Genomic DNA, 14,763 nt, shown 5'->3' with positions numbered 1-14,763 from the left:
ATGGCCATGTCCTCAATCTTGTCATACTTGGGAGGATTCATTGGACTGATGTCAGCTTCTTTAACTGTCTTCTCCTGAAACATGACATTTGTCACAATGAGAACTGATCATATTGAATTCCCAGTTGGCTCTGACTTTATGATACCAACCTCCTGAGTGTCCAGGACTTTGACTGTGACTTTGTCACCATCTTTCTTGATGATTGTTCCCTTCAAGTACAGCTCCTTGACATCGGTCACGTAGCAGGCACTCTTGGCATCAAATGGTGCGGCTTGAGCCTCTATTCTCTCCCTCTCTGTCTTACGTAGGTAAATGGCAGCTTTGCCATACGTGGCCATCTCCGCGTCTGTACTCATGGTGGCGGCTTATGTCTGTTAGATAATTACAAAGGAACTGCAAGTTTACTTCTCCGAGGTAATAATATATATGAGTAATCATATTAATCTTTGTTAAAACAAATGTCTTCAAGTCATTTGATTGAACGAAACCGAATTACCAAGTTCAATTAAATGGTCAACATATTTCTTTCAAATTGATTTCACCTTTGTTAATTAGAAATAGTTTTCCATACTGAGTTGATGGCGATTACATTCACACTAACTTACTTTTTTGACAAAGTTGGATGACTTTGCAACTGAATGAAATGTTTCACATATCATACATACAAATTAGTATAATGAAAGATGTTCATACCTGACCCCCTCTATATGAAAATGCTGATATATATTCCACAATCCTGTTGGGAACATATATATTTTCAGTTATTAATGCAGGTTTGTAAAGATTTGTTCAACAAAAAGTATTGTCTCAAATATTTAATACATTCTCTAAAACATGTAGAACATATGCTTACCACAAGCTGTAGTCTCCAAGAGTCTTCTACCACCACCCTGCTCTGTGTTGGTCGACCCCTTATATTGAACTTGTCTTGCTTACGCAGCATAAGTTAAATATGGACACATGCCAAATGTGGAGTGTGCTCCCGGCATCGATTGAAGCAGGTGCTGCTAGGATATTTGTCTGGTGTTTTGGATTTCAGCCAGTGAGGCCAGTCACACATATCATCTCAATCAATAAGAGAAATGAGAGGGGTATATATGGAGCAGTTTTTTTAGATTAGATTTACATTTACATTTTCATATCAGGCATTTCTAAATGGACCCTGACCATGTCCCATTGATTAACTATATAACACCACAGAATACTTTTCAGTCCAAATTTCAGTTCTCTGTGTGATGCACAGATGATGGAACAGATATGCTTACATTTTAATCTATACGGATATCTACAAAAGTCGCGTAGCATCTCGCATTTCACTTGTGCTTTACGTGTGTACCTATAACCCTGAGGAACTTTATAGGCTTCGAACGTAAATTCTTTCACGTCAAAGTGTTACTTTTTTGGTTGCAACATAGCCCAAGTACACGTTCATCATTATTATTCGTCCCTGTTGAAGTAACCCCATCAAAGTGTGATTCTTATACTTAAGAAGTGTATTAAACATTGTTTTCCAGAACATTTTCGGAGCTGTAGGATAAACATTGGTGGTGTTCCTGAGCTGTTCCCATATTTAGGCAGAATTATCATTTCCCATCAGCCAAAATTCACAGAGACGGGATAGCCCTATTTGTGTAGTCGATAATAGAGGACGATATCTTGCATTCTAAACTTATTTAATCAGAGAGATGATAAGGATGGGGAACAAAAATAGGACAACTATTTTATGTGCAAACATGAGCAACACATTCAATTATGGTTTAGCTCTACCTCACAGAGAGCTAGTCACCCATTATATGACTTCTTTTTTTTCATAATACTGGGCCAACTAGTGATTTGTTTTGCTGAAATAGTTGTACTCTAAGTAGTAAATGAAAGCATATAGTAGAAACTGGTGTGAAAAAATTGACAACATCATTACACATACTAATCAAAAATAATCCACACATGTAGCAGTGGATTATGCTGCAGGAATGCTTTGAGACATTGACACCTATGGACGTTTTGATATATTTAGACATGTATTTTTACTGTTACTCAGGGCCACCATTGGATTCCATTGCAGCTGCCATAAATCCAAGTTGACTACAGCGGTCATTGTCCTAAGCCAATGAGTGAGATTTAAATTGTTCAACCCTACAGTTGGCGAGGGTAATGTGGGGGAGGGCAGTGACACAGGGCTGCAATGCCAGGAGAGCCCGGAATGTTTGGATATTGGGAGCAATCATTATTTTGAGAAATGCAGATTTTTTTGTGTAAAGTTTTTTTTTTCATATTGCTCTGATATAAATTTGAATATGTTGCTCAGGGGAAACAATGTGGTGAAAATTACAGTCATCTCCTGTTAGACCATTACATTGTTCAAACAGCACTTGAGCCAGAATGGGCTTTTCATTTGCCTTCTTTCCCTGTTCAAGAAAAATTTCAAGAAGTTGGTACATGTAGGTGAGGATTTCTCAACCTTTTCGTTTAATCCCATTTTTAGGTCCCATAATTGTCATAACTCCAGCGGTTCCAGATCTGTCAAGCTTGTGAGCTGAGCGCAGCATTTAATCCTCAAGAGCATGATAGGGAGCTCTTGCTGCTCCCGCATTATGTTCTAATAGGCCTTCCCTCTCAGCTAACTACCAGATCTTTCAGCCTGGCAATGTTTTTCATCAGTTTTTGATATTACGTGAATTTGCATGTCTTAATGTTTTTAGCGTTTTCCGGTTTGATTTATTTTGTGTTTTGAATATCTATGTAAACAAACACACTTTAGTTTATGAATGTACTTCTTGCCACTCTTCTCAGCCTCATCCAGGCAGTGCTGCAGGTCCTCAGCAAAAACTTCCAGGATGTGATGATTCACTTTAATCATCACACGACTGATGGGAATATATTATTTGATTTGTGAATTCGTCAAGGAATGTTTGCATGCACTCACTAGCATCATCAGCTGCTCAAAGACTTCGCAACCTCCCTCTGTCTATTTCAGAGGATCCCTTAGATCCTCAATTTCTGCCACCTGTTGACTGACTCTACGCATAGTGGGGGGTTACTTATGTGTGTTAATTCCACTTTTATGCTAAGGTAATGTAATTGATCTGTACTTTCATCCTGTGTGGAATTAGTTAATATTTGTTGTGCATACCTAACCTAAATTGTTGTAGGTAAAATAATAAATAATGAATATCAGCATGTTGAATTATTATAACATATTGCTCTATTACATCATGTTGTATAACAGTACTGTACATTTGAACTACTGTGGTCTAAAGCATACATCAATTCACCACAAACTTGAGCTTTATAGGTCTTCTACCACACTCACAGAGTGGCAATGGAATTCTTGTGTTGAACTTGTGTTGTTTACAAAGCAGAAGTTAAATGTGGGACACATGCCAAATATGGTAAGTTTCACAGCTGTTGCCTACGTGAGTGACACTTGTTGCTGGTATGTACATCTCATGGTTCAGGTTTCCGTCAGTAAAGGCACATCCTCAATTTGTGATAATCCCCACTTACAATATACAACTTTAATTTTCGGATAACCATGTATTCTAATCTATCTCACAGGTTGTTTAATTTGTTTGATTAAAAAATACTAAATGGAGAAAAAAACTTCAAAATTAAATTATTTCAGCAGTACTGTTTATATAAATAGTTTCACAAGAAATAAATACTGGAAAATTGCTGCTATTTTTGTTTCGTGTAAGAGATATGTCTGCTTTTCACACTCATATGTCAAGCTATTAACATTTCTACTGACTCTGCAGACATAGCTTCAACTCCATTTGTGGCTCCTTGCAGTGCATATTGAATGTCAACCTCATTCCATTTGTTGAGCAACATTTTAAAATGTCACGGGCAATAGTGTTGAACTTGCAGCGTGAAAAACACTCTAAATTGTCACCAAAAAAAGTGACATGGTTTTGTGGTTGGCAATCTGAAAAAAACCTTGTTATTAAGAATGATTTAAATTCTGAATTTAATTTTCTTTGAAAATAATGTGTCCCCAAGTCATTCACTTCACACTTCCAACCAATTAATATTTATCTTTGAATATATGTTTGAATGTATGTGCATGCACACTGTTTTTGAGGAGGGTCTGGTTCATATATACTGTATATATATATACATATTTGATTTAATATATAGTGACAACATTTGTTGATTTTGTGAACAAGTGCGGCTGACTGCTCTCTGATCAGAGCCAAATATGAGTATGCAAGATTGATCAGGCTGTCTAGTACTTCCTGTGGCTTCCATAAATAGCCCACTAGTGAGAGCCCGTCTTAGATTATGCAATTAATGTATCTATTACTGTTCCTGTTGTCCAGGTTAGGATTAAAGTGATTTAAGTGACACTTTTGTTTGTTTCCTTGTCAGCTGCCAATACCACCTTCACCTCAAATATTAAGGACGTTTCTAGGATTTCTGGTCACTGGTTGGCTAAAAACTTTGTAAGTTACAATTGTGTTGGGAATAACATAGCCTCAAAAAGGGGGCACCATTATGTTGGGAACATAAAGGAGCGTGTTTGGGTTATCAGCATCAAAGAAACTAAATTCTTGACATCAATAGTATTATTAATGTCAGTAATAATTATTAATGATTATTAATAATAACGGGGAACCACCCTGCAAACAGAGACCAATAACCAAACGATAAAACTAAGTCTCATAATTAGTGTTGACTCGCAATGTCAATAGTCTGAGTACGATTACACATTCAGAGTGAAAGTGAAGGTTTAAGTTCGAGCACAGACCACATATGCAGCTATCATCACAATACATGCACAAAGTAATCACAGACAGCTGCTCTTTAAAATATAACAGAGTTTATTACGTTCTAATACTAATGATCTAGTCAACTAATATCTAAACTAACAACAACTATACATTCATGAGCACGCTATCTAAAATCAACAGACGATTGAAAAGAGGGGGGGGGGGAAGTGTGTGTGTGTGTGTATGTGTGCGTAAGAGGGTGGAGCGAGGGAACAGCTCAGCGACGTATGACATAGTTGGGACGTGGTGACGTCTCTCATGCGTGAGAATCAAAAATGGCGGATAGCCAACAGGAGACCTGGCGTCTATACGTGCCGCTAGCCGTTTAGCACGTAGCTACATTAGCTCAAAGCTATATGTGTGTGTGGATGAGTAAAAGAGAAGGGAAAGGAACAAAACAAAATGAAATAAAACAAAAGATGAAGATCCTCTGCGCCGCGCGGGAGTACGGAAGATTGCTCTCTCAACCAGGGGAGCAAGAACCGCGACTCTTTGTTCTGACCTCCTGAACTGATGAGAAGCAACTTCGACCTCACTGCGGCTGTCTCGACACGAATCACGGTAGCATGGAATACACGCTAACTTCTACACAACACTAGCAATTTCAGGGATCGCCAGTGTCGGTGATCATAAAGCATATACCACGTTATAAAAATGAACAGTACTTTAAGCACACAAACAAGATAAAATAAACACAAACTAACTCTCTCTAACTCTGCCCAGAATCTATTTCGCTTTCGTCTGGATCAGGGATTTTCGCGTCCTTATGGCCAGAGCAAACGAGGCGCTTGGTGGAGAGTGGAAGTTCTCTCTCTCTCTCTCTCTGAAGAAGTCTTGCTTCTTCACTTCTGCAGGAATAAAAGGGTTCGCTTCGTGGATACGAACAAAGATAAAATAGATAGTTTGGTGAATTCGGCCAGCGAATATAAACTGTTAGACCTAGGATTTGGACGAAAAGGGAAACAACGTTGGTGTGCTCCCTAGCTCGACGGAGGTCGAAGGGAAAAAGCCTTGAGGTGGGGGTTGCAGGTAGTTTTGTAGAACAGTGGCTGAACCACAGGGGTCCTGGGTTGTCTTGGCTCTCGGCCAATTAGATTGCGGCGCTGCTTTCAGGTAACTTCAGGAACGCATAGTTTTGGGGGGGAGGAAACTCACACCCTAATGTGAATTTCATCAGAGCTGGGGGTTTGGTGCTCAAACTACAATCAGAATGAAACCTTTGCTTGCAAAAGGGAAGGCCTGACTCTCTTTGTTCCACAGCACATGTCGAAGCCATATAGTCAGATCCCAACAATTGCTACAGTGATTTTATCTCAAGGGGCTTTAACAATGTTAAATGTTGTATGAATTATGAACAGTTTATTTTATTTTGCTCCAACAAAATCAGTTGGTGTTAGTTAACGACTGTAAAAATCTTGGTTACCCTTAAAGATTATTTGGAAGATTTTCATGCCCTGAGAATAAAAATGTATTATCCAAATCTCACATCAACTTCCTTTCATGGGAAACAAAGTGATACAAGTATTACAGACAGAATTTCAGATCAACAACTAAACCTTTATTGTTTCAGCATGAATTATATCATATTTTATGATTCAACACAATGAAACATTCAATATGCTTTATTCAGCTACTTCTTTTCCCTGTAAAAAACAAATAAATGGTTTGTGTGAGTTTTAATAAACTTAAGGGGACAAACATTTTGATCAGTTCATTTTATAGTCTTTGAATTTAAGGTCAATATAATACTGTAAATAATCTGCTCTAACATATTGAGAGATATATCAAAGAATGATGATTAACATTTTGGTGATTTTTCACTAAACTGACATAGTTTACCTTGCCAGAGTCACGGCTCTTTGCTCTCAGCTTGTTGACCTGGGACTCTGCAATGTCAGCACGCTCCTCAGCCTCCTCCAGCTCATGCTGGACCTTCCTGCACTTGGACAGATGGACATTGGCCTGCTCCTCCTGGAATACAAGAAAATACAGCATACATAAAAAAATATATATAAATGTTTAAAAAGGTCAAATGTCTAGTGTACATGAAATAATTATAATAGCAGTGGTGGGCCGTCAGCGCCTGCAAGGCCTTCTCTGCCTGCCTAAACAGAATCACAAAGTTATAGCTATTTTATAATTTAATATTTTTTCATAAATACACTACATGTATTGTAATTTATAAAAATATTTTCCCCATTATCTTATTTTCTTATTGCACAGCTACTGTCTTCCTCAGTTGCTCTGCTTCCAGTACAGCTTGTTTTAAGTAGAGCTTTCATCCAATCAGATTTCACCTCTGTGTCTCTAGGTAAGAAGAGAGGCCCGAGGCCTGCAGACTCACACGTGAATCCATGTGCAGTTTAAGTGAATGGGGACGATATTGTTGATTGTCATAGTGTTCAACCAATCAGATCTTTAGTTTGACATGTTGGGCGTATTCTTTGACGTGCCAGAGCCTGCTAGCTGGCCTACAACTACGTCAGCATTACGTGCAGCTCAGTTTCCATGTGCAGCTCTTCAGTGAGGTGCAGCATGTGCTGTGATTGGTCAGTGGGCGAGCAGGTGACTATCGTGAAACAACATTTAAAATAGCCATCAGACGCTTAGTCGGAGTAGTGAGAGTTCAAATTGAAAGATATGGAAGAAATTATGACATTTTTAGCATTTTGCTTGGTGTAGATTATTTTTTTTTTTACCTAGCTTTGTTTTTTTAACACTCAATGGCTGAAGCAGGAGAAACGGATTTGTGAGTTGGGATTTAACTGGGATGAAAGTCTTTGTCAACAAAGAAAGGAGCATGGAGTTTGGTAAGTCAACTGCATTTGTAAATCAACTGCATTTGTTTTTTTACATCTAATATCTGAATGGCCCTTGAGTGTGTAGCAGAATGCATGTTGCTGCTGTTGTTTTCCCGTTAAGCTAGTTAGCATAGCCTCCCAGAACACTTGCGGAGCCCCAGGTGTTTTTTGTTGTGTTTTTTTTTGTTCCGGTTCTGTTGTCTCCTACATCGGTGATTCTCAACTGGTGCGTCACAGACCCGTTTTCAGTGGGTCGCGGCCCTTTGCCTGACAAAAGAAAATAAAAAAATCTTGTGCTTTTAGTTTAGAGGGATATTTTTTATGCAGCGGAATTATTCCAGCATTTACGGCACTTGTTCAGGGGTGCAGGAAAAACACCGACCAATTTGTTGTGAATCACATCACGTGATGCAGCTCAGCCAATCAAATATGGGCATTCTGACAAATTTCCTGGGGCTGAGACGAGGAAAGAGATACCAGAGCAGTACAACTATTATGCGAGTTGTGAAAGTAAAATCATAAGACAGTCTCCAAAAGAGAAAATAAGTCGAGGCTTGTCATTAAGGAGTGATGGTGAGTCCCGCAGCCAGACCAGTTGAGAACCACTGTCCTACATGAGCGCAGAAAACATTATATTTCCCACAATTCAAGCTTCTGCATTTTCCAAATGCACTAGTATTATTCAAACGTATTATTCGGTTTGTAAACCCCATACTGAACGGTTTAATACGAATACGTATATAGTCACAGCCCTAGAAACAAATAATAACTGTAGCTGTGGCACCATCATGAGGTTGTAAGGTGGCATTTCAGCTGCAGGACAGCAGTGAAGGGCCAGGAATAAAATGCACGGCCCGCCACTGTATAATAGTATTACGTTTGCATTGTTTAAAATAAATGTTTTGTCCTTACCGCTTCCTCAGACTGCCTCTTGTAGGCCTTCACCTTGAGTTGCAACTTGTCAACCAGATCTTGCAGCCTGGAGCCATTTTTCTTGTCCTCTTCAGTCTGTAATAGACAATGTAGATGTGCAAGTTAAAATGTCTTTAATGGTAAGTATATTGGATAATTTTGTCCTGTACATTTTAACTATCAAAGGGACTGTACCTGATAGGTGAGCTCCTTCACTCTCCTCTCATATTTGCGGACACCCTTAACAGCATCTACTCCACGTCTCTGCTCAGTCTCAACCTCTGTCTCCAGCTCACGCACCTTCAAAACACAATAAGAAAATAAGCAAGTTTCCATATTGTTTCAATGTCTTGCTTCAGCTTTGTAAACCTTAACATGACTTTCTTACCCTTGACTCAAGTTTCTGGAGCTGCTTCTTGCCACCCTTCATGGCCAGGTTCTCAGCCTCATCCAGGCGGTGCTGCAGGTCCTTGACACCAACCTCCAGGTTCTTCTTCATCCTCTCCAGGTGAGCACTGGTGTCCTGCTCCTTCTTCAGCTCTTCAGCCATCATAGCAGCCTAGAGGAGACAGCATAACATGTTATTTAGCAATATCTTTAAAAACCACATTGGAGTAAAAGTAAGAACAAAATTTAAACCTACATCAGTGATGGCCTTCTTGGCCTTCTCCTCTGCATTCCTTGCTTCCTGAACAGTGTCATCCACTTCACCCTGGACCTGGACCAGATCAGCCTCAAGCTTCTTCTTGGTGTTCATGAGGCTTGTGTTCTAAAAGATAAAATGATTTTCGCAGTTAAATCATCACATGTCTCATTTTTACACTATAGTAAATCTCATTATTGAATTATTGAAGAAACTAAAGGAGTTTGTTCACCTGAGAGTGCAGAAGTCCAACACGCTCACTGGCGTCCACCAGCTCCTGCTCTGCCATTTTGCGGCTTCTCTCTGTTTGCTCCAGAGCAGCTCTAAGTTCCTCAATTTCAGCAGTCATGAGACCGTTCCTGCGTTCCACCATGGCAGCTTGTTCCTTGAAGTCTTCCTGGGCTCTAACAGCATCATCAAGGTGCAGTTGTGCATCCTAGTGAAAAAATGTCATGAAAATATTCCCATGAATGCCAAAATGTCCCTGTACTGACCGTAGACTGTGGAACAACTCTGTGTCTTACAATACCTTAAACTGTGCCTGCACATTCCTCAGCTGCTTCTGGGACTCAGCAGCCTGGCGATTGGCGTGGCTCAGCTGGACCTCCATCTCATTCAGGTCTCCCTCCATCTTCTTCTTGATCCTCAGGGCATCGTTCCTGCTCCTGACCTCAGAGTCCAGAGTGCTCTGCATGGAGTCAATCACTCTCTGGCTGTTCCTCTTGATCTGCTCCATCTCCTCATCTTTCTCTGCCAGCTTCCTGTCCACCTCACCCTTGATCTGGTTGAGCTCCAACTGGACACGCAGGATCTTAGACTCTTCATGTTCCAGAGTTCCCTGATGATATCAAAGAATGAAATATTCATCACTGCCTTCAATCCATTTCTGCTTCTTTTTTTATATTTGCAATTTTTTTCAGAAGATCTCTCCAGGAAAAAAAGATGTACCTCAGCCTCTTCAAGAGCTGTCTGGATCTCAGTCTTCTCTGTCTCCAACTGCTTCTTGGACTTCTCCAGCTCATGGATGCTCTTGCCAGTCTCACCAATCTGTTCAGTCAGATCTGAGATCTCCTCTGCAGATAGATACATTTGTTTAATATTGTTAAGCCTTGAAGTGTACATATAAATACTGTATTCCAACACATACACGTGTTGAATACAATGAACAATTTACATTATGTTGAACTCACGTTGCAGGTTCTTGTTTTCACGCTTCATGGTTTCCAGGTGATCCAGAGTTTCCTCATAAGAGTTCTTCATCTTGAACAGCTCAGTGCTGAGAGAACGAGCCTCCTTCTGTGCTCCCTCAAGCTCTGCCTGACCCTCCTCATACTTCTGTTTCCACTCTGCCAACACCTGAATAGCACAATTACTACAGTTCAGTTGGTTGCGTAGCACTATAAAGACAAATATATATATATATCTATGTTATAGTTGGTATGGCTTGGCCACACAAAGTAAACAATGCTACCTTGTCAAAGTTCCTCTGCTTCTTGTCAAGGTTGGCTGCGAGACTGTTGGCCCTCTCCACATCAATCATGAGGTCCTCCACCTCACTCTGGAGCCTCTGTTTGGTTTTCTCAAGAGAAGCACATTTGGAATTCACTGCCTCAATCTGCTCCTCAGCCTCCTGAAGGCGCTGGGCAAGCTTTTTCCTGTTTGAAGAAGAATTTGTCGCTCAGTGAAATACAAATCGTTACAAAAACCTTTTTCCAGATATTTTTGAATGTATGAAATACAAACAAATACATCATCTGAGACCTTGGATAAACATATTAAAGCAGTGCTGTAATCTAAAATGTTTGCCGCAAAATATGATATTAACTGCATGTAAAATATATAAATGCATTTAAATTCAATTGTTGATACAAGTAATGCAGTTGCCAGTTGAGAATCCCTAAAATGCTAAACTTCTGAATTGGCTACATAATTGTTTGAATGTTACTCACTTGGATTCCTCAAGCTCCTCAGTGCGCTGAATAGCATCAGTCTCATACTTAGATCTCCACTGAGCCACCTCACTGTTGGCCTTGGACATTCCACGCTGCAGTTCAGCCTTGGCCTCCTGCTCCTCCTCAAACTGCTCTCTCAGCAGATCACAGTCATGGCGAGCTGATTGCAGTCCATGGGCAAGAGCATTCTTGGCCTGTTTATAAAAATGATTCATGAATTTACAAAATTTCTAAATTCCAACTCGGATAATTCCAATGTACACTTACTTAATGGTTTCTTACCTTAACCTCCTCTTCAGTCTGTCTCTTCAGCTCCTCAATCTGCTGTGTGAAGGCCTGTTTGCCTCTGGTCAGCTGGGAGACAAGCGATTCTTTCTCTTCAATTTGACGGCTGAACTCACCTTGTGTGAAAAATGTCATGATACATTAGTTCATCTTACGTTTCTCAATAACATGCACAACAAAACTTTCAATGATAACTTGCAGATACCATTTTCTGTCAGGAGACGGGCTTTCTGTGAACTTGTGTCATTGATCTGACGAACATTTTCATCATTCTTGGTCTTCAGTTCGCTAAGTTGGTCCTCAAGAGTACGGCACATCTTTTCAAGATTTCCCTAATGAGTAAAAGAGAGATGAGATCATTGATCAGATTTCATTCATAATATTACATGCTATATTGTCGACATTAATTTGGGTAATAAAATAGCATGGCATGCATTGTGTACCTTTGCTTTAGCAACATTCTCCATGTTGCTGGAGAGGTCATCGATCTCCATCTTGTATTCACTCTTTTCCTTCTCAAGCTTCTGCTTAACACGCTGGAGGTTGTCAATCTGCTCTCCCAGCTCAGCAACGCTGTCAGCCTGCTTCTTGCGAAGAGCAGCGGCAGTGGATTCATGCTGCAGAGTGGACTCCTCAAGGTCTCGACGGAGCTTCTGGAACTCAACCTCACGCTTCTTGTTCATCTCAATCTGAGCAGAGGTGGCACCACCAGCCTCCTCTAGCCTCTCACTGATCTCCTCAAGTTCCCTGGAGAGGTCAGCTCTCTGCTTTTCCACCTTGGCACGAGCAGCACGCTCAGCCTCAATCTCTTCCTCCAGTTCCTCAATGCGGGCCTGTTGAATGTAGGTGTAATTTCTTTCAGTAAACTTTCACTTTTGATACACACATTAGGAAATGGGTGCAGTAATGTTTTCTGTAACAAAATATGTCACCTGAAGCTCCTTGATCTTCTTCTGAAGCTGAGCACCCATTGACTGCTCATCTTCAATCTTGCTAAGGAGCTGACTGGTTTCAAAGTCCTTCCTGTGAGAATTAAAGATAAAATACATATAGTTCATGCAGTTGACATTCTTTTTCAAAAGAATGGTTGTTGTGCAAATTCAAAAAAGTACATTACTTTTTAATTTTCTCATCAGACTGCTGCTTTTCATTCTCAAGGTCCATAATGGATTCCTGGGCCAGTTTCAGATCACCCTCGAGCTTCCTCTTGGTTCTCTCAAGGTCCATACGCAGCTTCTTCTCTTGCTCCAGAGAACCCTCAAGCTGAACAAATAATATTTGTTCACACTGTAATCATCACGACCAAGAACAATTTTGCTTCTTCAATCCAAGAGTATTTGTAAACTTACATCGTCCACTTGCTGCTCAAGCTTGGTCTTGGCCTTGGTCAGAGTGTTGACTTTGTCTTCCTCAGCCTGCAGGTCATCAAGTGTCTGCTGATGAGACTCCTGAAGGGCTTTCTTTTCCTTGGTCAACTTAGCAAGGCTCTCATCCTGAGAGGCCATCTCCTCGGTCAGGTTCTTGACCTAAGTGTGCAAGAAAGATCTCGTGAATAAGCGCTAATCATTATCATTTTACTTGATATGATGGTCAGATTATTATTTACAAACCTTGTTCTCAGTGGCATGTTTCTCCTTCTCCACTTTGGCCAAGGTAAGCTCCAGGTCATCAATATCCTTCTTGAGCTCAGAGCATTCATCCTCCAGCTTTCTCTTTTTGGCAGTGAGCTCAGCATTGATTTCCTCTTCATCCTCCAGTCTCTCACTTGTCTCTTTGAGTTTGGCCTCCATCTGAATCTTGCCCTTGATAAGACCCTCACATCTCTCCTCAGCATCTGAGAGATTATCTCCTTCCTAATCCATTTAATGCAAATAGATGTCAGAACACCAACAATGAACAACATGAAAAAGCACAACTGTCTGTTGATGTGTACTCACAGATGCTATTTGCAGCTGCAGATCATTTTTCTCCTGCAGAAGGGAAACCATCTTCTCCTCCAGCTCCTTCTTCTTGGACAGGGCAGCAGCCAAGTCAGTTTTCATCTTTTCATAGTTCTCCTTCATGTTTGCCAGCTCCTTCTCAGTTTCAGCACTCTTCAGCAGAGGCTTGATCTTGTAGTACACCTTCATCCATGGCCAGTGTTTCACATTCATGAATGAGCGGATATTGTACTGGATGGAATAGATGGCTTCCCTGCAGACAAGAAGTAGCTGTTATGGACAATGTTGTTTGTGATTTTTCATACCATCATTCAGAATGAGTTATTTTCAACATGCCTCCTCTCAGTCATCTTCACAAACTCCTTTCTCATGACGTAACCACGGGCCAAAGCTTGAGTCATGGTGACCAGTGATGCCAGTTTTTCATCTCTCATCTCCTCAAGGGTACCTAGCAGACCGGCCTTGAAGAACACCTAAACAAACAACAAATAAATTACAGGGAGGATGAACTGAGGAAGTGAATACTTCACATCATCTAAAACTCAGCATGGTCTGTCTGCAACGACCACTTCTGTAATGGTTGATTGAATAAATACAACAATTACTTATTTTCTTGACTTAACCTGTGTCGGATGCATTTTTCACTCACACGTTCATATGCTGTCATTTTTATCTATGCAGCTGTCCCAGAATCACAGCTAAAAAATGTGTTATCTGCTGTCATCTGCTAACAGCTAACAACTAACGAAATGTCCTCCTGCTGACATGAGAAGACACGCTCTGCCTGAGTCCACGCTCAATTGAGTTTTTCATTTGCGAAGATGACTGCGGTTTACTGCAACAACAGGACGCCTTTAATCTCTAACCCTGTTCGTATATGATCATTGCTGTAATGTTTGATTGAAGAGTCCAAACTGAAGCAATTGTTGATCACTTGTGGCCACTACCGGCAGGTTAACAGTAGTGAAGAGTAACCACTGGAACCACGACCTCGGTCCTAGAGCATACAGTCATAAATTAGCATTAAAAAAAACATCAGGCTGATGGGTCCAGCAGAATGCGAGATTAGCTGTAGACAGACAGACAAAAAGATGCAAACAACAATCATACTACATACTGGACTAAACAACTTAACCTCCTTGGTAATTATTCTTCGGTTAAATAAGGAAAGGAAAGTGCTTACCTTGGTGTGTCCAAATTTGTACTCATCATGTGGGACATCAATTGACCCAAGCAGCTTCTCTGAAGCCTTCTTGTTGTCAATGAACTGGCCATCGGGGATGACACTGGCATTCAGCACCTTGTACCTTTTATGAGAGAGTTAATGGTCATTTTGTGACCTTTTTATTTCAATGGTCCACATTAACATTCTATGAAAATATCCATTGATACCTCTGCTTGAAGTCAGCATAGGGAATTCTGCTGGGGAAACCTTTCCTGCAGATTCTGATACCCTCCAGC

General features: G+C 40.5%; 2 protein-coding genes across 2 annotated transcripts; both read right to left on the bottom strand.

The window, feature by feature from the left end:
- Positions 1 to 5: 5 nt before the first annotated feature.
- Positions 6 to 883, bottom strand: LOC116377186 (myosin heavy chain, fast skeletal muscle-like; the record flags this gene model as incomplete). Its single annotated transcript, XM_031838763.1, has 4 exons — positions 854 to 883; positions 694 to 736; positions 150 to 371; positions 6 to 74 (listed from the first exon to the last, which is right to left on the bottom strand). Coding segments are annotated over exons 3-4 (276 nt in total), but the record flags the coding sequence as incomplete, so codon positions are not given.
- A 5,440-nt stretch (positions 884 to 6,323) lies between these two features.
- Positions 6,324 to 14,759, bottom strand: LOC116377187 (myosin heavy chain, fast skeletal muscle-like; the record flags this gene model as incomplete). The annotated part of the gene is made up of 23 exons (XM_031838764.1): positions 6,324 to 6,412; positions 6,609 to 6,740; positions 8,483 to 8,578; positions 8,678 to 8,782; positions 8,871 to 9,041; positions 9,126 to 9,251; positions 9,358 to 9,561; positions 9,655 to 9,963; positions 10,074 to 10,198; positions 10,316 to 10,481; positions 10,597 to 10,780; positions 11,075 to 11,271; positions 11,360 to 11,478; positions 11,568 to 11,694; positions 11,806 to 12,195; positions 12,295 to 12,385; positions 12,480 to 12,625; positions 12,712 to 12,888; positions 12,973 to 13,215; positions 13,300 to 13,555; positions 13,639 to 13,775; positions 14,486 to 14,609; positions 14,695 to 14,759. Coding segments are annotated over 23 exons (3,711 nt in total), but the record flags the coding sequence as incomplete, so codon positions are not given.
- Positions 14,760 to 14,763: the final 4 nt, after the last annotated feature.

Source organism: Anarrhichthys ocellatus, unplaced genomic scaffold (genome assembly GCF_004355925.1).
Source record: "Anarrhichthys ocellatus isolate YVR2014 unplaced genomic scaffold, GSC_Weel_1.0 scaffold993, whole genome shotgun sequence".
Lineage (NCBI taxonomy): Eukaryota > Metazoa > Chordata > Actinopteri > Perciformes > Anarhichadidae > Anarrhichthys > Anarrhichthys ocellatus.
This window is presented reverse-complemented; position numbering and strand designations above follow the sequence as displayed.